This window comes from Mustela lutreola, chromosome 11 (genome assembly GCF_030435805.1).
Source record: "Mustela lutreola isolate mMusLut2 chromosome 11, mMusLut2.pri, whole genome shotgun sequence".
In the NCBI taxonomy this organism is placed as follows: domain Eukaryota; kingdom Metazoa; phylum Chordata; class Mammalia; order Carnivora; family Mustelidae; genus Mustela; species Mustela lutreola.
The window spans coordinates 53,069,352-53,095,463 of NC_081300.1; the positions used below are offsets into that span (position 1 = coordinate 53,069,352).

At 39.5% G+C, this 26,112-nt stretch overlaps 1 protein-coding gene and 1 long non-coding RNA gene across 18 annotated transcripts in view; one reads left to right on the forward strand and one right to left on the reverse strand.

Annotated features, from left to right (window-relative positions):
* The window catches only part of DLGAP1 (DLG associated protein 1), an 889,418-nt gene that overhangs the window by 276,729 nt on the left and 586,577 nt on the right, over nt 1-26,112 (reverse strand). Inside the window, exon 1 of one of the 17 annotated variants that reach the window (XM_059140366.1) lies at nt 10,690-10,820. The exons of the other annotated variants lie outside the window; for them this stretch is intronic. Coding sequence (XP_058996349.1) covers nt 10,690-10,740 — 51 coding nt within the window. The 5' untranslated portion in view covers nt 10,741-10,820. Of the gene's footprint in view, nt 1-10,689; nt 10,821-26,112 lie in introns of those variants that run through there. 17 annotated transcript variants of the gene reach the window in all.
* The window catches only part of LOC131811672 (uncharacterized), a 365,766-nt gene that overhangs the window by 154,340 nt on the left and 185,314 nt on the right, over nt 1-26,112 (forward strand). The gene's annotated exons all lie outside the window — the stretch shown is intronic.

Consider the following 26,112-nt stretch of genomic DNA (forward strand, 5'->3'; position numbering starts at 1 on the left):
CAGATCAGAAACTGGAATCGTTAAAGAGCCATTACTAAGGAATATATTTTGCTTTCCTAGCTTTTCAGCTTGGGCTAGAGTTTTATATTCAAAGTTAAGAAAATTTACATGTTATTGTATGCAGAAATCCGTATGTTCAGTGTCCGTCTGTGGCACTTATTTTCAATGAGATAAAACAGCTTATTTAAACGTAGAATTTTCCCATTGGGTTTAGACGACTCAGCTGGTTACCCAGCAGCATTCTGCTTAAAAATAGATGGGATGACATTTGTGGGTGTTTTTTTTAAAAAAAAAAATACCCTTTGGAGAAAGAAGCAGAACTCTAATGCCACATTTACCATTTATGTTATATAAGAAAGACAAGTTTTATGTTAGGAGGAACTTACATGAATTATTCTCCTTTCTAACATATAAACTCTAGCACTTTTGGAGCCCGTCACCATCACTAGATACAGAAGGGCATCTCATCTGCGTTTTACTTTTCGGTGACTGTAATTAATTTAACAGAAGTCCAAACATGGACGGAAGGAGTTTCTTAAAATTGCAGATGGAGACTTGTCTCTCAGTTCACCCTTCTATTTTATGTATTTCCCCCCATCATTCTTTCAGCGGCTATCTCTTCTGAATCAGCCTTGAGGCAGCCACTGTGGTTATGAAAATGCATATCAAGGTGATTTTGACTACATTTTACCTGACTTTATAGACCTATTTAATAATGTTTGTACCAACCTGCCAAAAATAGGAAGTGGTTAATATCAGCCTTAAACCTGCTGTCATATGATTTCACAGGGTCTAGAGTAAGAATTAAAATAGGTTGAGCTGAAAATATACTGTCATCCAAAATTTCAAACTGAATACATGTACAGGAGAACTATAGTCAATTAAGGTATGAAATATTAAAATCAGTGTTCCAATCTTGGTAGAATTGCTGATGGCTAAGAATTATGCCACCAGGAGGAAATGAAACCAAATACATCACTTTCCCACCCAGAAAAATACACCTGTCGTAGAGTTCTAGAGATTTTCTTTATTTAAAAAAAATACATGGGAGGAGGAAATGGCATTTATTAGGTAATATGAAAGAGGAGGGCGCCTGGGTGGCTCAGTGGGTTAAGCTGCTGCCTTCGGCTCAGGTCATGATCTCAGGGTCCTGGGATCGAGTCCCGCATCGGGCTCTCTGCTCAGCAGGGAGCCTCTTTCCCCCTCCCTCTCTCTCTGCCTGCCTCTCCATCTACTTGTGATTTCTCTCTGTCAAATAAATAAACAAAATCTTTAAAAAAAAAAAAAAAAGAAAGAAAGAAAGAGGAAATCAGGTCTGTGTGAGAGCATGGGTGCATATTATTACCATAAAACATTTTTATCCTTAGTTTTTATAGATGTTTTCTCTGAGTACTCATAAAAGGTAATGGGATTCGATTCTCTTTCTTCACTTCTCAAGCATCTTCCTGACTCTGAAAGCTGTCACACAGATGGCAGGTGAATGGTATCTGCCCAGCAAGGAGGCACTGCACTTTTTCACCCCTCCTGTTAACGTGACTCGAATACCTCGCCTTCTCCATTTGGGGCTTGCCACCTGCTCCTCCTCCCAGGTAGCACACTAACCTGACGTCATCCTGGGGGGTGATCAGGTTAGAAGGAGAAAGAGTCCTCAAGCATACATTCTTTCATCTCTCCTTGCAATCTACCTCTCAGAGGTAGACTAAGTAGCTCTCCTACTGGACACGTTGTTTCATCACTATTGTATTTTCCTTTTCTTAGACTCTGTGAATGCTTTTAATGGTTTCCCCCACTCCCACCTCACCAGAGCAGGGATTTTTGTGTTTTCTTTTGAATAGCATGGTATAGTTAATTCTGAGTGCCCCCTGGCATTCTGTAGAAGTGATAAATACTAATGATGAATGAGGAAGTAGGCTCTCGAAGCCCTGGGGCTGGCTATAGGAGAATTCAGAATGCGGTGTGGGGTGGGGGGGATAAATCAATTTCTACCACAAAGGCAAGATTTAGCCTCTCATTAGATCCAGCTGCTACATGTGAAAAAGTGTGTTAATAAAATGGCACAGGGGTTTTGTGAGGGGGTGTCAAGCATGTGGACTAGGCTTTCAAGATATATTTTCCATCTTCTTTCCCATTTGGGGTGTTATGATGTAACAGGATTTTGGAATCCAAGCATATGTTGTTTTCTTCCTTTTATGTTTAAACCTCCACTATAATGAATTAACTCTCCCTCCTCAATAACTTTGAGTATTTATTTCTTTTCTATAAAAATGAAGCACTTAGACATATGGTGAAATTTAGGTATATCCCCTTTTATGACTGTTTTCCACTCTATTTGTAGGTGATTTTTGACTCACCTACTAATATGAAGATATTAATTTTGGCAATCAAGGACATTATTAATCTTATACTTTATATAAATATAAACTCTTTGTAAACAAAACTTTCAAAAACACCAAACTTTTAAAAACATTAATTTATAATTTTTTTTTTTTAAGATTTTATTTCTTTGACAGAGAGAGCGAGCGAGCGAGCACAAGCAGGGGGAGTGGGAGAGGTCAAAGAAGTCTCCGCACTCCCCATTGTGGGGCTCAATCCCAGGACCCTGAGATCTTGACTGGAGCCAAAGGCAGACACTTAAGCAACTGAGCCACCTGGGGACCCTTATAGTTTTGTTTTAAGAAAGCAAAATATCCCAGATTATCAAGTCATATGCAGTGAGGAATGCAGCAAGTACTAACCACTTTTTTCTCTTTCTAGATTCCATGATAGTTTGGAAAAGAGACATTTCTTTTTTTTTTTTACCCAGCATTGGTACTAGTTGATGACATCTCATATCTTAGCAATTTAAAAATAATGTAGATTAGGATGGAGCCATGGAATTAAAACTGGGGAGGGAGAGAGGCAGAGGGCAGAGAGCATAGCCACCCATCTGCAGTAAGAAATCTTCAGTGAATGGGTAAAAGAACAGAATGTGAATGCGACATGTTTTACTACCGCTCTTGTTATTTACGTTTGTAATAAAAAGATAAGAGTAGCAACCATAAGGAATAGTAGCATCCATTGCACATGATAATGTTATCTTTTTTTAAGAAAACCCTTGTGGGTGGCTCAGTTGGTAAATCGCCTGCCTTCAGCTCAGGTCATTGATCCTGAGGTCCTGGGATCAAGCCCCTCATCTATTCCTTGCTCAGCGGGAGTCTGCTTCTCCCTCTGCCTGCTGCTCCCCTTGCATGTGCTCTCTCTCTGACGAATAAATAAAATAAAATTAAAAAAGAAAAACAATTGTGAATTTTAGACAGTTTGCCTTTGAATGTGAAAGGCAATAGGTAAAAAATCAACCTGTGGTTTTATTAATCAGGTTCCATTTAACACAATATTTTATTTTCCTTTTGTAGTCTGCTTTGATTTAAAAAAAAAAAAGTCATGTCATAAAGGAGATGACAAATTCAGTCTGGATGGTGGAGACAATCTGTTCTTAAATTTTAGATCAGATATTGAGTTGTCATTTGAATATATAATGGATAATAGAGGAATTAATACCTATATCATGCACAGAGAAGTTCTGGTGTTACCTACTTCTATAATTTCTCATTTTCAAGAGAGCTGGGTGGAAGGCCTTCCTTCCTTTAGACACTGACCCTGGGGTTCGTAAATTACATTATTTTCTTTATCTCATGATAACTCTGCCTGTAGGGCACATTTAGTGAATCAATTCATCCATCCATTCATTCATATATATATTTTTTTTGTTCTTGAAGCCCCTCAAATCTTTTTTTCCTTGTTTCCACCTTTACTGAGATATAATTGATATATGATATAGTATAGGTTTAAGATATATAACATATTGGTTTGATACATTCTATATTGCCACATGATGAGCACCTAGCTTTATCGAACACCTCATCCCATCAATTAAATAAGCCCTCCCCCTTTTTTGGGGGTGGGGGAATATTTAAGATCTACTTTCTTAGCAACCATTCACATTTACTGAATGCTTCCTACCTGTCAAGCTCTGTGGGAGCAGAAGATGTGGAATCAACAGACTGGTATATGCCCCCCAGGGATCTTTCTGTCTATGGAGGGGAAGGTGCAATCAGTGGGTGGGGAGAGAGAAGCCACAATCATTTAAGTGTGGTTACACTGAAGCGTGGAAATCATTAGCAAATACATACTAGATAGGGCAATTAATGTGGAAGCTGGTTCAAGGAGGTCAAACTTCACTTGAGACTTGAATGATGGGCAAGATGTTGCCTGTGGGGCCCAGAGGCAGAATCTTACAGGAGAGGAGGGATGGCATATGGGCAGCCATGGCTGTGTGAAAAGGCACAGTGTGTTCTGTAGGAAATACCAAATTATGTACAACACGTGGAGGTTCCAAATGAACTCACTTCACTCCAGCCTACATCTCTCTGGGCATGGCTAGAAACAGAGGAAGCGGAAGACCCTCGGTTGCCTGCTAATAGTCTTGACTTGGCTTCAAACACAACAAATCCTTTTCAGAATTCCTTTCCTGGGATTGTCATTTTGGATCAGGAATATGGCATGGAGAACACTAGAAAATGGCTCCTTTTGTTTTGTTTCAGGGACACAGGTTTTCTTTCCCAGATCCACATTTCCTCCCTCCCTCAGTGTGTCTGGTAGCCCAGAGAAAGTCCCCGCATCAGCCTTTCTTCATAAGTGATCACTCTTGCCTGAACAGGCCATTCCACCATCTGCCCTGCCGCCCTCCACTAGCGCATACCCCCCTCAGCCACCGGCCGTCACTCCCTTCTCCACAAGACCTCACTTCTGTCCACGTCTAAACTCCCCACACATGGCTTCACCCTTTGCCCTCTTCCTTCTGGCCCCTCTCGGACACACGGCACTGCGGTACCTCCCACCACACATTGAATACTCAGAGGGTCTCTCCACCCCACATGTGAGCCTTGGTAATGTCCTTCTCCTTATGTTACCAGCTCATTAGGAGTCATCTTTCATTTCCCAAATATCACCTTGTGTTAGCTTCCTAAGGCTGATGCTTCAATGACCACAAACTTAGTGGCTTAGAACAACTCACACTTATTCTCTCCCAGTTCTGGAGCCAGAAGTCCAAAATTGGTTCACTGAGCTGAGACCAGGTTCTTGGCAGGGCTGAGCTCCCTCTGGAAGCTCCAGGGGAGAACCCATTTCATTGCCTTTCCACCTTCTAGAAATGCAATCTTTGCATTACTCAGCTCAATGCCCTCTCCTCTGTCCTTAAAACCAGCAGCATAGCACCTTCAAATCTCTCTTCTGCTTCTGTGGTCGTGTGGCCTTCTTCTGTGGTCAGGTCTCTCTTTCCTCCCTCCTATAAGGATACTTACAATTACATTAGGGCCTACCCAGATATGCCAGGATGATCTCCGCTTCCCAACTCCCTTGACTAATCACATCTGCAAAGCCACATCTGTCATAGAAGGTAACATTCATAACTTTCTGGGATTGAAATATAGCCATATTTGGGCTGTTTTGCCCAGATACCTCAACCACTGACATTGTCATCACATTGAGTACTTACTCTGGTAAGCGAGGCACCATTATTATTATTTTTTTAAGATTTTATTTATTTATTTGACAGAGAGATCACAGTAGGCAGAGAGGCAGGCAGAGAGAGAGAGAGGAGGAAGCAGGCTCCCTGCTGAGCAGAGAGCCCGATGTGGGGCTTGATCCCAGGACCCTGAGACCATGACCTGAGTTGAAGGCAGAGGCTTAACCCACTGAACCACCCAGGCACCCCGTGAGGTACCATTATTATCTGTGTTTTACAGATGAAGAAATTGAGGCCCAGAAAGGCCCAGGACACACAGATAGAGACATGGTAGGAAGCGGGTTCAAACCCAAGCCTGCCCAATCTGAAGGCATTTGCTGTACACACAATACTGAATCACCTCTCCCATTTTGGGACTGTGTGTGTCCGTGTGGTGGTTTGGATCCCAAACCACCACAAAATGGATTGTTTCCCAGATACTGATATGTTCTCTCTCGAGCTATGCTTCTGGATATTTCTTCCACAGAGAGTACTGCTAATTAAGCAGCTGAGCAGTAACGAGAAGAAATGGGCTTTTCCCATGAAGGACCAGCAGAAGCCCCCTAAGTAGTCTGTCATCAGGCTTTCAGGGACAAGCATTAAGGCACAACTGAGCTCAGGAAAAAGCTCCATCAGAAGAGTAATCATGGAGCCGGACCAGAAAAACGTCCATGTTGAAAAGGACAAGGGACTACTGTGAAGAAAAATAATGCATTGAAACAAAGTTCTTCACATTAGGATATAGCTCATTGCATCACATTTATTTATCTTTCTGAATATTTTTATGGCCTGTAATAAAAACATTAAAATAGCCCAAAATGGGGCACCTGGGTGGCTTTGTCAGCTAAGGGTCTGACTCTTGATTTTGGCTCACATCATGATCTCCAGGTCGAGAGATTGAGCCCCGCATGGGACTCTGTGCTGGGTGTGAAGCCTGCTTTGGATTCTCTCTCCCCTTCTGCCCCTCCCCATACTTTTCCTCTCTCCCAAAAAAAAAAAAAAAAAAAAAAAAAGCCCCCCAGAAAAGGACAGTGGAAATGAAACAGAAATAAGAAGCCCAGTTATTCTCATTATGGAGAGAGTAAGAAAGGCAGAAAACCCTGCAGACATAGAGCCTGTAGAAAAAAGCTGGAGAATAAAGAATATGGTGCAAAGAAAGTTACTTTCAGATTAACAATAAGGAAAAAGTACATTCAGAGCAGACTACTGGAGGTTGGAAAGCCAATGAACAATCCATAATTCATTTCTAAGCTTAAAATGTTTTCTCACTTGAAGCAGGCAGTTGACTGTGTGCAGAATAGAAAAAGCTGGCCCCTAGGATCAGAGTGAGGGGCCTGCATCTTAATATCGGACTCATTTATGACAATTGGAGCCTTGGTGGTCTTATTTATAAAATGGGAATAAGAACAAGAAGACTGAAGAATTTATGAGAACTGCGTTAGCACAGTGCTTTGTGGGAATGAGGAACATAAAGAATCATTGCAGTTGGTTTCTGCAACCTCATCGGAACAAAAGGTAATGAAGCTTGTTAAGGAGCCCAAGGATCTATTCATGCATTCAGATGGAATTGACTTTGCACTTGTTCATGGCCACAGCTGTGACAACGAGGCTGGATATCCACCTTCACAGAACTGATAGGCTAGTGGAATAGGCAATCCTACATAAAACAGTAGAAGCATGATAGGGAAATAATGGGTGCTAAGAGAATTATTGGGAGAGGGGATGGGGCTCAAATTTGGCCAGTCAGGAAGGGCTTCCTGGAGGAGGTGTCATCTCAGACCAGATAAGAAAGTTGAAAAGGTGCTAATAGAGAAGAAAGAAGTTTGAGCTGGATGGACAGAAGAGACAAAAGAGGAAGCAGCTCATGCAAAGGCCCTGGTCAGGAGAACACAGCCCCTATGAGAAAGGTAAAAGTAGATCAGTATGGCTGAAGTGCAGAGTCAACAGAGGGTATATGAAGAAGCAAGGCTATGAAGGAAAAAGTTCCCCAATTCTGTCCAACCCTGTAAGTCCTGGTAAGGAGTTTGGATTTTGGCCCACAGGTAAGGAGGAGCCATTGAAGGATCTATAAGCAGAAGATTTAGTGATTCACTTTGTATTTTAGAAAGATGGTTTGATCTAGAATATATAAATGAATGAATGAAGGGAAAACTAGAGGCAGGGAGACCCCTTAGGAGATATTTGTAAGCATCTAGGTGAGAAACTATTAGGCTTCACTAGGAGAGTGGCAGAGAGAATGGAGAGAAGTGAATAGAAATAAAATTTCTAGGACTTGGGGATCCATCCATCCATCCATCCATCCATCCGTTCATTCATTCAACCAACTTTTGTGAGTCTACCTTGGAGATATGATGGTGAGGTAGGGAGAAAAATCAGTTTTCCCCTGTGTTTCTGGGTTGAAAATAACGAGAGGTGCTTTTTACAAGGGTAGGAAACACAGAGTCAGGAGGCTTGTAGGAAAGACATTGAGCCCAGTTTTAGAGATAATGGGTTTGGAGTAATGCTTTTATTTTTATAACACAGCTATCCTGGGGTCCCCCAGGCAGTGAGCATAAATGAGGTAATGTTAACGATTAATAACCAAGTCTGTTGATATTTTAGTCCTCGCTCATCTTTGCTCCTCCTCCACTTAATCCGGATTGTCCCCAAGAATGGGTTTCATGTGTATTTGGGAACAAATCTGTTGGCTGCCTCCTGCTCAGCCTTCCTTGCCACAGTGCCAAGAACTTCTCATGATGGTGGGCCATCTGCGACAAGGCTGCTGCTTGGTTGCAAGCGTCCCCAGTAGGTGGCTGCTCTGTGTTCTTTGCTAAGTGCATAGGTGTGTGTGTGTGCATGCCTGGGGAAGGTGGTGGTGCTGTTTTCACTAGATTTTCTCCCTAATAAATTCACAAGCACATAGAGATAGCATGTGAGTCTGTAAATAACACATGCCTTGCAGTTGGCATCGCTAAGAATGTCTGAAAGGACTAACAACTTTGCATCTCATCTAGAAGCACCAGTGGGTTGACCACTGAAGAAGAAGAATCACAAAAAGGATGCCGGTCAGCCTTGCGCCTTTTCATCGCCAGGTTGGTTTTAGATAGCAATTGTGGATAAAAAGGTGTGCTGGTATAAAAGTTTTTATAGTTTACGAATGACAGGGGATAGGAAAAAACAACTTGGTGGTTGCAAACGTTTGCTTTCTGGTTTGTTTCTTCCAGCTTTAATAGAGATATGGTGCAATGCCTAGGTTCTGGGCCAGTGATAACTGACGAGAAGGGGAATGGGGAACATACCAGAATTAAGGAAGCAAAACAGTGCATGAAGCAGTCAAGAATGGCCTGTGTGAGGGGGAAAGGAGGAAAAGAGGAAGAGAAAATGAACACCTTAAGAATCCCCCCCAAATCCACCATATTTGAGCTTCCAACAGAGTTCTGCAGAGAATAACCATGAAATTGAAAACGTATTTTATAACTTTGAAGGGTAAAGAGTAACCTATGTCTGTCTTGGTGATCTTAAAAATGAACTGTGATAGACCAAAATGCCACATTCCTACTCCTCCTAGGTTTACCAAATTTGAGGCTTTTCAAAAGAAATGCCTCAAATTTGTAGGTGAAAGACGGGTGATCAGTAAGGGGAACTAAGCCATGAGTAGTAGCCAGAAAATCATGCTCGAACTTAGCATCCTGTTAAACTTCAAGGGAGAACAGACACTGGGCACATTCTAAAGGGAGGAAGGATGAAAGTTCTTCATTTTCTTTTCTTTTCTTCTTTTCTTTAAAAGATTTTATTTACTTATTTGAAAGAGAAAGAGATCACAAGTAGGCAGAGAAGCAGGCAGAGAGAGAGGGTGGGGAAGCAGGTCCCCTGCCGAGCACAGAGCCCACCCAATGCGGGACTCAGTCCCAGAACCCTGAGATCATGACCTGAGCTCAAGGCAGAGGCTTAACCCACTGAGCCACCCAGGTGCCCCAAAAGCTCTTTATTTTCTATAAAAGTCTGATTGTGATGTTTAAAGATTTCCACGAAACAAAAATATCCGGTGCCCACAGCTCATTTCCCACGCGTAAAAACAGAACGGGAAGATTAGACAGTAGGAATAATAAGAAACACTTCCTTTTCATTTCTCCAAAATTTCCCACATACTTGGCTGTTTTGCATAGAACTTCTGAAATCTCTTTTGAGGTCACCTACTTTGAGAGAATAGAGCCGTGGATTTTTCAGGTGACATGGCAGGGAGCCCAGGAAACATAAATCTTAATCGCATTTTTCATTTTTGTTATTCTTATAATAAAGAAAAGAGTGTTTCTTCCCCATCTTGCCATAAGTTTTTCCTAGTTTCTGCTGTGAACTGAATAAAATAAAAATCCCTGTGTTAAACACTGAAAAACTGTATCACAAAGAGCTAAGCCAACCAATAATTGTTTTATTCCTTATTTTTGCTACATGGTAGCCAGGGTAGCAATGAAAGTCTCAGAAAGGTCTGACGGTTTGTAGTCCCCTGAACTTTAGTGGACAAACAAGTACATTTCCACATGACCCAAATCACCGAAGCCGTGGTAAATCAAGAAAGTAATAATAATGAAAATTCACATTACCGGTATACTGCTGTTTTAAAAATACAATCTTACAAAATAAAACCCACCTAATCCAAAGCTGTGGAATAATTTTAGCAATTGAAAATTACTACCTTCTCAAGAATAACATGTACTTAGAAACAAAATGACTCAGAAACCAACATGATGTATGTATGCTGCTTTCTCTAGAGCACATTCAACATCAATTTACAATATATCATGCCAAATATATTCAATAAGCTGTGCTTAAATAATTTTGTCGGTCTTTGCTGCATCTAAATATTCTGCCATTTAAGTAAATTCCTTTTGCATTATAGATGATAAAAATATTATTACAGAGATGCGACTCTTACGAAAAGCTGGATTTCTCCCTTAGCCCCTCAGTACCACAAGCAGCCTAATTAAAAAAAAAAAAAGGTGCATTGGGGGTACTCTTCCTAAAACTGTTCATCCCAAATCCACATACATCGTGAAACATGAAATTAACTCCAGCACGTTAAAAGAAAAATTACAGATTAGCACAGAAATCAAACACAAAGAGAGACTATTCATTTTCTTTTCCATCGCCCAGAATTGCCATTAGCTTACCTTATTAGCTGAAATGCCAAACAGAATGTCTTTATGGAAAATTAAGTTCATTATTCATCTCAGCTTTGATTTGGTATAGTGCAGCTGAGAGCATTTAGCTTCTCTCTATGATTTGCCGAAGCAAAGTGGGTGAGTAAGGCAGTAAACACAGAACTTGGGAGGTGGGGAGTGGTTGGCCATGGCTCACAACTCTAGACTTGCAACTTTACATTTTCATTCATAGGAAGATACTTAATGAAATCGGATCTTATAACTGCAGAAGAACACTGAAGGAAATAGTGCAGGTTTTTTTAAAGCCCATGCAGTTTTGCATCACTGTTGTAGTTAGAGTCTTGCATCCTCACTGTTCCAGCAAAATTACATTGCTCTCTTTCATTAGCTCAGTAGATTCTTAGGCTATTGATTGACTTTGCAGTACACACGCTGGATAATGTATGTTCTGTCAAGGGGAGATACACGTGGGGGAGTGATCTCTGCAATTTTCTAAAAAAGAATACCTGGTTGTCTGACTAGAGATGGAAAGACAGATGCATTTTACGGTTTTGATGATAAGTGTGCAGCTACACATAAATTGGATACAACATTCTAGTAGCTAATGGAGAGAGAGACTTTAGGGTTCCCTTTAGGGTTCCAATAGGAAAATAACAATAGGCATCTGTCCTCTGGACATCAAATTCACTTAAAAAATAAGTCATGTTCTGGGGCACCTGGGTGGCTCAGTGGGTTAAAGCCTCTGCCTTCGGCTCAGGTCATGATCCCAAGGTCCTGGGATTGAGCCCCTCAATCGGGCTCTCTGCTCAGCAGGGGGCCTGCTCCCCCACCCTCCCACCCCTGCCTGCCTCTCTGCTTACTTGTGATCTCTGTCAGATAAATAAATAAAATAAAAAAAAATTATTAAAAAATAAGTCATGTTCTTTAATAATCCATTTATTTTCTTTAAACGAAGTAAGCTTGTTTTAGAAACCTTTGGGCAAACACTTTTTCTTTCTTAAAAAATCAGTTCCGTAGAAAACATCCCAGAAAAATCTCATTTAGTTCAAGCATGATGTCCTCTCCCAGGTGTTTCACTTACGGAATTTGAGCAGGCAGCATTTATTGAAATCCACCTTTACCAAGTAAAATGTGCAGTCATAACAATGAGATAAGTCCAATATTATCAACAGACAAGGACCTTGTGACTGAGCAAAGATATTTTAGCTTAAGGTCTTTTAAACCTTTCTGGTTTTTGTCACATTGCAAGGCCAGACCCTAAAACTTTCCTCTCCTCAATTAATAAGAACATGGCTTCCTCCAATGAAAAAGTATAAAGAAAAAGCAATATTAAGTGATTGATTTGCTTCAAAATGTTAAATAGAGCTACTATATGACTCAGCAATTCCACTCTTACTCATATATCCAGGAGAAATAAAAACATGTATCCACAGAAAGCCTTGTACACCATTATTCACAATAGCCAAGAAATGGAAACAACCCTACTTTCCATCAGATGATTAATGGTTGTAAAAATCCAGTTTATCCAGAGTGCCTGGATGGTACAGTGGGTTAAGCATCTGACTGTTGGTTTTGGCTGAGGTCATGATCTCAGGGTTTTGGGACTCAGCCGTGCATTGTGTCTAGGTCTGTGCTCAGTGGGGAATCTGCTCGAGATTCTCTCTTTTCCTCTGCCCCTCCCCTCTGTGCTTGCACATACGCTCTCTCTCTTTCTAAAATAAATAAGTCTTAAAAAATATGGAATATCCATACAATGGAATATTATTTGGCATTGAAAATAAATTAATATACACTATAGAGTATTATGCCTCCATCAGAAAGGACGAATACCCAACTTTTGTAGCAACATGGATGGGACTGGAAGAGATTATGCTGAGTGAAATAAGTCAAGCAGAGAGAGTCAATTATCATATGGTTTCACTTATTTGTGGAGCATAACAAATAGCATGGAGGACATGGAGAGTTAAAGAGGAGAAGGAAGTTGGGGGAAATTGGAAGGGGAGGTGAACCATGAGAGACTATGGACTCTGAAAAAGAATCTGAGGGTTTTGAAGTGGCGGGGGGGTGGAAGGTTGGGGTACCACGTGGTGGGTATTATAGAGGGCACGGATTGCATGGAGCACTGGGTGTGGTGAAAAATAATGAATACTGTTATGCTGAAAGTAAATAAAAAATAAATTAAAAAAATAAAAATAAAAAAATTTAAAAAATAAATAAAGTATCAATACCTGCTATAACATGCATGAATCTTGAAAACAGTATGCTCCTTGAAAAAGTCAGTGACCAAAGATCACATATTGTCTGATACCATTGATATGAAATGCCCAGAATAGGCAGAATCTATGGAGATAGCAAGGAGGTTAGAGGTTACCCTGGGCACAGGGTAGCAGTGAGAATGCTAATGAATAAAAAGTTTCTTACTGAGATGATGAAAATGGTCATGTTAGTTGTAGTGATGTTTGCACAATTCTGTGAATATACTGAAACCATTTAATTGTGTATTTTAGATAAGGGAATCTTATGGTTGGTAAATTATATCTCCAATACACATATTAATAAAATTATTAACTTGTCATGGGAACACTTCCATGTAGTGTTTGTAATGATAAAAATCAGTTATATAAAATAAATTCTGCAGAAGGTAGATAGGGAGGATCTTGGAGAGTGTGAGGATGATACCAAACATGGGAAACCCTTGGGGACCCATGAGCCACAGACACATTCAAAAGAGCCCTTTGTGCTGGTGTTTAGTCATAGTTGGTGCTCAATAAAGAAAAAAAAAAAAACCCAAACCCAAATCAGACAGAGTGAGAACAGGAGGAAAACACGAAGGGGAATGACAATCAAGGAAGAGAAGGAGAAAGAGAAGAAAGAGAAAAAAATAATAAGGGGCAGGCTTGTTTTTGATTGCTAAGGGCAGATGATTGAAGAGAGAAAGTAGGATCACAAACCTTAATTCTGTTGATATAATATCGAATGATCTAGTTGAGAATAAAAATAAGAAAGCCTTTAAACAAATCGAGAGCTTGTACAAGGATGGTTTTAAAGCATTCATATTAAAGGAGCTTGTTACAGACATGAGAGATGGGTTCACCATCAAGGACGAATACAGGCAAGTGATGAGTGTCTGTAAGAATTGCAGCAAGAGGGCTAAAGCAAAAATAAAGCGAAGTTCATAAGTTGAAAAAAAAAAAAAAAAGAAAGAAAAGAAAAAAAAAACATTAAAAGGAATAAAAAAAAATAGCCAAGGACAGTTTAAAAAAGAGCCCTTTTAAAAAGATGTAAATTGGAACAAATAGAAGAACAAGGATAATCCCAAGGCTTGGTCCAGATGGTATAACGGTGTAACAGATGATGATGAAGGAGGAGGAAGGGGAGGGGGGGCAGTGGGGGGGTAGGGGAGAGGGGAGAGGACAAAGCACTAAGCTCTGAAATGCTCTCATTTTCTCTATCAAAGAAAATGATCTACAAGATGGAAAGTGTAGAAGAAGAAACATGGTGAAGAGAGTTTGGATTCTAGAAAAATCTCTTGTATGCGGACAACTCATAACATTATATTTTCATTCCAGATTGCCCACAGGAGCTTCAGGTACTTGACAGCTTCCCTTAGATACCTCACAGCACTTCCTCTAGAGCAGCGCCCACCAAATCAAGTTCACTTTCTTTCTCCCTCCTCCCCTGCCCACTCCTGACTGCGGCTCTTCCAGAGCTCCCCACTTCAGTGAATGGAAGCCCCATCCTTCATGCAAGTCAGAAACATAGGTCTCACCCTGGACACTTCCCTCTCCCTCTGCATCAGCAAGTCCTGCAGATCTGGAATCTCTGGACACTATCCCATCTGCCTCAATAGCACCATCACCACCCTAGTCCATCCACCATTGTCTTGCATCTGGAACCCCCTATTTACCTTTTGTTTCTTCTTCTGCTTTACTTTGTCTTTTCACTCCATCGAAAGGGATATTTTCAGAAGGCAAAGTGGATATCAGTTTTCCCTGTATCTACCCCCTACACACAAAAGCAAGGATATGAAGATCCAGATTTTAAACCTGACCCCTAAGGCCCTGAGTGATCTAGTCCTGCCTCTCTTCTCAGACTCATCTTGCACCATCTTCGTGATGAAGCCACACTAGATTTTTCTCTGACCCTTTGTTTTTTCTTGCCCTTGCATGATTCCCTTGGCTCATTGTCTCATTTACTCTTGCCCTTCCTTCAGACTTAATCTCAACCATTACTTCTTAGGAAATGCTTCCTTGAACTTCTTAAGTTAATATGTTATTAGAGTGTCATAATCTTCTTCATAGGTATTGAGCAAAGTGGTCACTTGGGATAGTTTTGTACTCATGAACAGTAGGCTTGGAAGGTGTGAGGGCCACTACACGCTTGGCACCTTTGAAGAGACCTGCCTGGGTTGAGTCTCTTAGTTAAATGAACTATGGAGAGACCTGCCTCTCCATTGGTCACTCTTCTAATAAGGCAAGTATGGAGAATGCACTGTATGGAGGAAAGGCAGGGAATAAACATTCTGGGCTCAGGGGCCCAGCAGTCTGATCTTAGGTGCAAGACATTTATACAGGATTAAGAAATACAGTTGCCCATTCCCTAGAATTCATAGTGGCTCTAGTCCTGCAGGGAGCTGAATTCAGCCAATTCCTCCCAGTAAAGAAAAGGACAGCCCTGATGGCAGACAAGGGAGAGCTCCCACCAGTTCAATAATAGCCCTCACCATGTTAGTAAATTTCAGTTTATTATTTTAGTAATATTTACGTCCCACTGACAGAAAATAAGGAGCATGAAAGGACGAATCATGTTTGTTTCTGATCATCATTGTACCCTTTGCAACTACACAGGGCCTAGCAATAGTAGCCATTTAATAAACATATATATATATATTTTTTGGAATGAGTGAAGGAAAAAGCTCTGAAATTGGCAGGCTGTGGTGAGAGGGTAATGACAGTATAATTGCTACTAGCAAAATAATTTGAAGCATGTGCTCTGTGTTGGGAGTCAGGGCTATTCTTGTTTATAAAATCTGACCATTCTCTCTTTCCCTGGTCAAATGTCTGTCCTGGCACTCCTACATGGTAGCTCCACTATTAGTCTAACACATACATTTTGCTTAGAAAATTAGCATGCAGGATGTTAATTTAAGATATCATAAGATTTATTAGATTGATAAATTAAAAGATTAATTAATTTTATCAATAAAATCACTTACTTTTTTAAAAAGGACACACCTATAAACACTAAGCTTACGTTTTTGTGCCCACACAAATGATATATATATATATCTTTAAAGATTTTATTTATTTATTTGATAGAGATCACAAGTAGGCAGAGAGGCAGGCAGAAAGAGAGAGGGGGAAGCAGGCTCCCCACTGAGCAGAGAGCCCGATGTGGGGCTTGATCCCAGGACCCTGGGATCATGACCTGAGCCGAAGGCAGAGGCTTAACCCACTGAGCCACCCAGGTGCCCCACAAATGATATTTTTATGTACTCAAGGAACTTTTGGTAGGATTCCATAATCAAGGTGGCTAATCTAAAAGATTGTTAAGGGAAATACAGTAGCAAAAGACAAAGACGGACGAGGCTTTTGAATTATCCGAAAGATAACAGCTTGATAGGCTTGAATTTATAATGAATTTATAATGCAGCATCATCCTAGAATAGGCTGTTAAATCGAAGGCCTCCGAGCACAAGGAAAAGCAGCCTGGGATTATGAAGAGGTAGGATGCTAGACTCACTGTGCTTTGTTTTTATTTATTTTTATTTTTGAAAACATTTTACTGATTTATTAGGGAGTGAGCAAGAGAGAGTGAGAGGGAGAGAGAGAGAACACAAGCTGGGGTGGGCAGAAGGAGAGGGAGAAGCGGACTCCCCACTGAGCAGGGAGCCAGCGTGGGGCTCAATTCTGCCACTCCAGAATCATGACCTAAGTGGAATGCAGACACTTTAAGGGACTGAGCCACCCAGGAACCCTTGTTTTTGTTTTTAGTTTAGAAAATCAACTTGGTTGATAAGTAAACACATGCTTTGAGCTTTCTTATGCAAAGGCATCTTTGCAGGAAGAAAAGAGAGGGAAAATATTTCTTAGTTTTAACAGGACTGGTTTTCACAGAAACTGAATTTTTTCCCTTTTCCTCCTGGCATCAACAAAAAAATACAACAAAATGAAGACAAGCCCACAGATCACATTTTCAGCAAAACCAGCAGAAAATCCACAAACTCCAAAGTTAGAGTCCAGCAAAAAGCCAAGGAGGGAAGTTATAATAATGTGGTAGGTAAATAAGAGGTACAGAGGGGACCTACCTGTAACAGAGCTCAGGAAGTTCTGTCAAACAAACAGTCTCCCGTAGTAAGGACCTCAGTCTGGAAGGGAAGAGCTGTGGAAAAGTCTGGGACTAATGTTGGTGGTGGAGAGCAAGTAGGCAAATCTCATTAAGGGCCAAAACAATTCTTTCTAAAAAATGACTGTATCATTTGTGTTCCCCATGTGACAGGCAGCCTGGGAGGTTATCCATGAAGTAATTGAGGGAGAAAAGAACTAGGTTTGGTCTGAGAGTCAGAGGATATGGGACTATGTAGATGCATCAGATTATAAAGAAACAATTTGTAACTGTAGCAACAGGAAAGGAAGCCCTTGATTCTTGGGAAACTACTGCCCACCATTCTCTCCACAGGAACCTTCTGATTCTCCAGAAAAATACAACTCACTCAATTAGGAGTAACATAAAAGGAATACACATACAGGTACTTTAAAGAATATAAGAAAGGGTAGCCGCAGGTATCTTGTAAATAGTAAACATGCACTGGGAAAATGTGTGCCATAAAGCTTAACCCCAAATCAAAACAATAATTAATGAAGCAGTTAGAGCTATTAAAAAGATCACGAAGAAGAATGATAAGAACTCAGGAAAGAAGTGAGAACACAACAAAAGGTTGTTGGTCGGCAGCTGGAGGACGAGAAGTAGGAACTGGCAGACTTGAAGGAAAGGAAGGGAAGGCAAGGACATAAAAGATGAAAATGAAAAAGAGCAAAGAAATAAATGGTGCAGAGAGAAAAAGAGAAGGATGAGGGAAACAAGGAATTATATCCAACATAAGCATAGCTGTGATTCTGAAGGAGAAAATCAAAGCTATAGTGTAGAATAATTTCTTAAAACAATTCAATAAAGCTTTTCTGAAATTAAAAAAGGCCCACATCTATTTAATGAAAAGTTACCCATTTTATTAGTGAAAAGCCATCAGAATGGTCAAACACAAAGACATGGCTTAGAAAAACTATTGGAAAGAACCCTTTGGCAAAAAGCTAAAATCAGGTTAAGGGAGAGAAAATGAGGTTGACATCAGATAACCACAGAAACTCCTAACCTCAGCACACAGCAGAGCAACACCTTTGAGATACCAAGCCCAGAGAGGGGGAGTCAAGGATTTTCTATCTAGTTAAGCTCTCCTTCAAGTTTAAAGAGTCAAGTAAAAAGATAGCTTTGAACATGTGAAAAGTTGGGTTATATTGCTCAAATGAACCTTTCTAGAGGAAAATAATAGAGGTCAAGCTATATACAGGCTTGATGCAAACAGAAAAATGTCAGCAAAGAACCAGTGGCCAACACTCCCATGTTCATTGCAGCATTATCTACAATTGCCAACATATGGAAACAACCCAAATGTCCATTGATGGATGGATGGAAGAAGATGAGGTACATATACAATGGAATATTATTTGGCATAAAAATAAATTGCCATTTTAAAAGGCATAAAAATCTTGCATTTGTGACAGTATGGATGGATTTTGAGGCATTATGCTAAGTGAAATAAGTCAGACAGAGAACGGCAAACACTGCATGATCTCACTTATATGTGGAATCTAAAAACCCCATAGAACATAAGCAAGCTCGTGGATACAGAGAACAGATTGGCAGTTGCCAGAGGTGGAGAATTGGGGGTGGATGCAACTGTAGAAGATCAAATGCACAAACTTCCAGTTATAAAGTAAATAAGCCCTGGGGATGTAAGGTACAGCATGGTAACCATAGTTAATAATACTGCATTGCATATTTGAAAGTTAAGAACTTTTAAAAAGTTGCTAAGAACTCTTGCTCATCACAAGAAAAAAATATTTTTGTAATCACGTATGGTGATGAATGTTAATCAGACTTATTGGGGTGATCATTTCATAATATATATAAATATCAAATTGTTGGGGCACCTGGGTGATTAAAGCCTCTGCCTTCAGCTCAGGTCATGATCCCAGGGTCCTGGTATCGATCCCCGCATCGGGCTCTCTGCTCAGTGGGAAGCCTGCTTCCCTTCCTCTCTCTCTGCCTGCCTCTCTGCCTACTTGTGATCTCTGTCTGTCAAATAAATAAATAAAAATTAAAAAAAAAATTTTAAAATATCAAATTGTTATGTCTTATACCTGAAACAAATTTAGTGTTAAATGTCAATTATGCATAATCATATAATATTAACTGGCCGAACATAGTTTAATACATTTTAGAAGAGGTTTATCATCTTCTTTATGGATTTAAAAGGATTGATCCAACATTTCACAAAGTTCCTCTGAGCTACATATCTGTTAGATACACTTTAAGAGTTCTTTTCTATTTCTAATTTGTCACGATTTTTAATTAAATCATTCATAGCTGTTCAATATTACAAAATATCTTTCTTATGTATGTTGTTAAGATAGTCATGGATTTTCTCCTTTAGTTTTCTAATGCTGTGAATTATGTATCTTTAATAATGTTATGCCTTTCTTTCATTATGAAATAAATCCCATCTGGCCATGTTATTTTAAATTATTTACAATTATTTAATTTTATTGATATACTTACTAAGAATTTTTGCATTAGGGGTACCTAGGTGGCTCAGTTGGTTAAGCAGATGTCTGACTCTTGGTTTTGGCTCAGGTCATGATCTCATGGGTCATGGGATCGAGCCCTGTGTCCAGCTCTGTGCTCAGTGGAGAGTCTGCTTGGAGATTCTCTCCCTCTCCTCTGCCCCCAACCCCCACTCTCTCTCTGTCAAATGAATAAATGAATCTTTAAAATTTTTCTAAAAATAAAAGAACTTTTGCATCAGATTTGTGAAAAAAATGCATTAAAATTTTCCTTTTCCAAACTGCCCTTGTCTAAGGTTATATAAATCCTAAGTGAATTTGGCATCTTTTTTGTTCAGATCTCTAAAAGAACTTTTGTATGACAGAGATTACATCTTCCTTGCAAATTTCCTAGAACTCTTTGGGTCTAGTATATTTTCTGAGTAAGATTTATTTATTTATTTATTTATTTATTTATTTATTTATGTTCAGTTAGCCACTGCATGATATATCATTAGTTTTTGATGTAGTGTTCAATGATTCATTAGTTACATATAACACCCAGTGCTCATCACAGCCTGTGCCTTCCTCAATACCCATCACCTGTTACCTCTTCTGCTCGACCCTCCTCCCCTCTGAAACCCTCAGATTGTTTCCCAGAGTCCATAGTCCCTCATGGTTCATCTCCCTCGCTGATTGATTGATTTCTGTCTTCCCTCTCTCCTTCCTGAGCAGAGAGCCCAATGCGGGGCTTGATCCCGGGACTTGAGATCATGACCTGAGCTGCAGGCAGAGGCTTAACCCACTGAGCCACCCAGGCGCCCCTCCCTCCCTGATTTCTACCCCTTCAGATTTCCCTTACTTCCCCTACGGTCCTTCATGCGATTGTATGTGTTTTACATATGAGTGAAACTATGTAATAATTGTCTTTCTCTGCTTGACTTACTTCATTTAGCATAATCCCCTCCAGTTCCATCTACTTCAAAGCAAATGGTGGGTAAATTCTAACTGAATGCGTCAATTTCTTAAATTGTCATGGGTACGGTTTATTTCCTTCTTCCATTCCTCCCTTTCTTCCTCTGTCCGTCCCTCCCTCCCTCTCTCTTTCTGTCTCTCCTTCCTTCCTTCTTTGTTTTTTATACCAGGGAAAAGGATGGTCTCTTTAAGAAATGACATGGAGAGAACTGGACAGCCGCATGCAAAAGAATGACATTGAACCATTGTCTTACAACATATACAAAAATCAATTCAAAATTGATTAAAGATTTCACATATCAATGTCTACTTAAATTTAATATCCTATCTTTTCATGCAAACCGTGAGAACCTTGAGCAATGTAATTCCATTTATACCCCATCCTTTATGCTATTATCATATATTTTACCTCTAAATATATCATAAGCCCCACAATAAAATGTTATAATTTTTACTTTAAACTATCATTTGCGTTTTGATGGAGTTAAGAAATGCACAGGGTAACTTTCATATTTATACACCTAATGGTTTGTTTCTATCACATTTTGAAGAATTTAATATTCTAAGAAATTAATCACTTAAGTTTTTCATACATTGGTATGAAGTCTGTTTCTCTTCTATTCATGTGATAGCTTTAATATCTACTGTATATTTGTCCTTGTTCTTTTCTACATTCCTATTAGTGTTTGTGTGATGCTTTCTTTTTTTCTGCTTGGTGAGTTTATTTAGAGGTTGCTCAATATTATGGGTATTTTTAAAGAACAGCCACAACACAAAAATATTCACAGTGATTATCTCTGGGTGATTTTTACGGTCTTCTTTATTTTCTTATGTAGTCTAAAAAAAAAAAAAGAACAACTCCCCCCAAAATGCGTACCAGCTGTATGAACCTGCCCAATAGTACTTGATTTTTTAAAAAGATTTTATTTATTCATTTGAGAGACAGAGAGAGATTGAGCACAGGTGGGGATGGGGAGGGGCAGAGGGAGAGGGAGAAGCAGACTCCCCGCTCAGCAGGGAACCCAGTGCAGGGCTTGGTCCCAGGACCCCAAGATCATGATCTGAGCTGAAGGCAGAGGCTTAATCGACTGAGCCATACAGGCACCCCAATACTTGATTTTTTTTTAAAGATTTTATTCATTTGACAGAGAGATCACAAGTAGGCAGAGAGGCAGGCAGAGAGAGAGGGGGTAGCAGGCTCCCTGCTGAGCAGAGAGCCAGATTTGGGGCTCCATCCCAGGACCCTGAGATCATGACCTGAGCTGAAGGCAGAGGCTTAACCCACTGAGCCACCCAGGTGTCCCCCAATACTTGATTTTTAAAAGAGAAATGAGCTCACCAGTACAATGAACAGATTAGTTTCATTTAATAAAATGAAAAACTTTTAAACATAATAAAGAAGTATAGACTGGATAGGAGATTCATAACTTGAATGACTTTCCCGATATGGTATATAAATAGTTTCATGAAAAACTGTATAATAGTCTGTAGTTGAATGCATAAGACTCTGTTTTTGGCTCTGTTCTGAACATTCTTTTAATTATCAACTTTGATGATGATATATTGGTGCTATTATGAGATTTATAGTATAATACATCTTGGGAAAATATTTAAAATATTGTATTTCAATTTCATATTCTCCAAGTTCGACAGCGAAAACATTCTTTTTGGTAGTCTAAATGGCACTTTTAGTTGGGTGAATTGGAAGCAAGCTGTCCCTTCCTCAAGATTCTACTGCCATTTGCTGGAAAATTGTAGTAATAAATAATGCGAAGATAGCTACTAATATAAATGGTGTTCCCTGGAGTTAGCTAGTGTACAACCTACACAACAGTAAGGGCTGTCCCTGAGCTAGAAACACACATTCATATCTACAAGGTGACATTTAATAAAGATAAATATGATATTTTACATTATGTCAAACCATTTAAGTGCACAGCTCAGGGTGGGAGAAACCTGTTAATGTGATTTCCCAAGAAAAAATGGCATACAGATTTTACCTGAGTGCAGCACTGGGTCTAGCATGACTGCCAGACAAGCTAGTGCACTGACAGAAGGACACCGTTCATGTCCAGAGATTTTCAACGGACGTTGTCAAGTCCACCCGAAATATTGTTCACACAATTATATCACAAGTTAAGAGGGATGTTGCTTTTCTTGGAACGAGATATGATTTGTCATTTGGGATGCTGGAAGTGCTTAAAGTCTAGTTCTAGAATGCTAAAGAATTGCTGGAAGAAGTAGGTCTTTGGAGGTTGGAACAATGAAGACTTAGGGGTGAAAAATAAATCATCAAGCATATGACAGATGGCCCTGTGAAGGAGTAATTGATTTACTTCACATGGTACCTACATCCAAGTTAAAGAGAGGTGGATTTGTATTACAATAGAGAAGAATCTTCTCAAAAGGTGCCAAGAGTGGAAACCGGTACTGGGTAAAAATTCAGTCTTTCTCGAGGTCAGTTGGAATATGAGCAAAAATCCTTCACATTTTGCACACCCATTGGCTGGGCTGATCTAATTCTAGGAATTTCTACTGAATAAATAATTTGATACTTCTTGAGGCATTTGCCACAGTAAAAGGTTTGATAGGTTACTAGATAAAGAAGAGGAAAGGCAAAGAGAGAGAGAGAGATCGAATGGGGGCAGAGAGGGTAAGTGCCACGAAACAGAAACTACTATTCTAAAGGTGGGGGTGGGAAGGACAGTGAGGTATTATTAGAAAATTGCCAGTCAAAATAAGGTTGAATGCAGGCCACCGAGGCAATGGCCCAATTTTTTTGATAATTAGATGAGAGAATTGTGATTGCTAAAATAAAACTCAGATTGAGGATCTCTAGTGAAGTGAGGTCAACAAAAATAGCTAATAGGTGGGAAATTACTTTAGTCATTTGAAAGTGAAGAAACCTATTACAAATGGGTGTTAAACTGTAACAAGAAAGAAAATGGATTCGTGCACAGATTATTATATGTTATACTGCTACATCGAGAGGGTTTCAGCATGTAGTTGCTGCGGAGATGCTGGTTTTAGAAGTGTGCACTTGAGGTTAGACAGTAGCCAAGACATTTGTGATTATCTCCATCTGAAAATGACAACAAAAACGTCTCTGCAGAGTAATTATTCCAAATTAGAATAGTTAAGTTATTTTGAGACACTAAGATTTACTTCTACTTTTTAAAAAAATTGAATAGTGCATAACATTTGGAAATACCAGAAAGAAGGTTTCTACATTTTATTAAAAGAGATATTTGTGACATTATTCATAGTGGTAAAAAATTTAAAAAATTCAAATGTTAAATAATTGAGAAATGAATATTCTGACCCTGGCATATCATCATACTTCAATAGCTATGCCTCTTTTCTTTAAAGTTATAGGCATTAAAATAAATAAGTATTTTTTAAAATGATAAGCATATGTATACATACAAATGAATATAGAATGACTTTTACTCTATCACTTTAGGAAAACTATTGGCACATCTGGTAGTTACTTCCTAATTGCCAGATTCATCAATAGACTTTTTATTCCTTGTCCAACTTGACCACTCTTTGGTAGTTGACCTTCCTGAACTTTCTTTCTTGAAATCCTCTTCTTCGTTCACTTCCATGCTGTTTTGTTTTCCTTCCTATCTTTCTATCTTTCTATCTTTCTAGCTCTTCATTACAGCTTCTCTTGGCTTCCTGTCTGTGCCTTAACATCTGTGTAGCCCAGGAAACTGGCCTGTACTGCCTCATCTTCTAACTTACACACACCCCAGTGTGATATCATTCACTCTCAATCTTGACTCTGTCTGCCACGTGATAACCCCGACACACGTTTCTCCAGTGCTGACATCATCCTGAACTCGGGAATCATAGATTCAACTGCCTCCACTCTGTCTTCCTCACCTGAGGAGTTTTGGCTGATCTGACACCTTTAAGGTCAAGTAGAAAGATTATCTTGAATTCCGTCTGTCTTTATTTCTTCTCCCCTAGTCTGAATCACAGTCATCTCTTGTCTGGATTATTGTAAGAACCTTCCAAGTTATATTTGAACGAATAAAAGCTTGCCTGTGGGACATCTTCAGCTGAATATTCTGAAGGCACATCAGATTCATAAGGTCTAGAACTAAACCATCTTCCCCATCCAAATTTATTTTTCCTCCCATATTATCTCTTTGAACTGGATGTGTTGACCTGTCCCCAGTTTTTCAAACCATAGATGATATCACGTTTACTCTTTCTTTCCTGACACCTCGGTCATCCAATGTCCAAGTCTAGGTAATTCTATATATTTTTAAAATGTTTTCTCCTTTTAAAAAATTCTTATATCAGCATCCCTTCCCCTTCCACTATAGTAAGAGCTTCTTGAGGACAAGAGTCATACTTTTTCAACTTTGTATCCCTGGTCCTTCAGAGAGTGCCTAAGTTAGAGTTAGTGCTTACAAGTGTATGAATTAAAAATTTGCATTATGTACCCAAAAAGGCTACAATATATATAACACATTGATTGTAAATGTGTAAGAAGTACTTGTTTACATTTATGGATATTGGAAGGGGATTTCAAGTATATAAAGAATTGGCATTTTACTGTAAAGTGAAGTGAATAATAAACGTTTTAAATGAAAAGAGAGTGGCAAATATGGAATTCATAGGCAAAGGGGAAGAAGCTAGACCCAACAGTTAAAAATAGTTTAGATAGTTTAAAATAGACTAACATTGTTTTATATTCCAAAGATATAGTTTAAAAGAATCTAATAGATACAAAAAATGGAAAATACCATCTCCACATAAAAGAAGTCTTCAGGGAGCGCTGCATACGTACAGTGGTCTTATTTAGCTGCTATGCCCTGGATGGGTGATTTCATGTACTTTTCACACAAAGTTTACAAAATGGTTAGGTTTAAGAAGTATATCACGTATCAGGTGGTAGATTGTGTGGCAAGCAGAAAAGGGGCTCCTGGAAGATGCTCACATCTTAATCCATGGAACTTGTGAAGATGTGACCTTCCACAGTGCAAGGGGCTTTGCAGATGTGATCAAGGTAATGATCTTGAGATGGGGATATTATCCTTGGTTTACTGGGTGGTCCTAACATCATTATATGGATCTTCATAAAGGAAAGAGGGAAGCAAGGAGAATCAGAGAAGGAGCCCTGAGCCCTGAGCACAGACACAGTGATGTCACTGCTGGCTTTGAAGGTCGCAGAAGTAACTGGGACTAAAGAATGTGGGCAAGCTGGAAAAGGCAGCAAATGGATTCTCCCCTAGAACCTCCAGAACCTCCAGAAGGAACACAACTCTGGTGACCTTCTGATTTTAGCTCAGTGAGATCCATCTCAGACTTCTGGTCTCCAGGACTAAGCGCGTTTTTTTTTTTTTTTTTGTTTTTGTTGTTTTTTTTTTTTTTTTTTTTTAAGCCACTAGGTTTGCAGCAACGTGTTAGAGCAGCAATAGGAAACTAACACAGACACTTAGGATTTCATCAAAAGCCTGACTAAATGTTGTTGTGGTCTCTTATGGTAAGAGTTCTGCGGTGCCTTTTAATCTGGTTTCTTGTTTCAGTTTACTTTGCTACACCATGTTTCAAGGCTTAATACAAATAATACCATTTATTGAGGCATTACATAACGTCTCTTTTCCAAGTGTTGTTCCACACC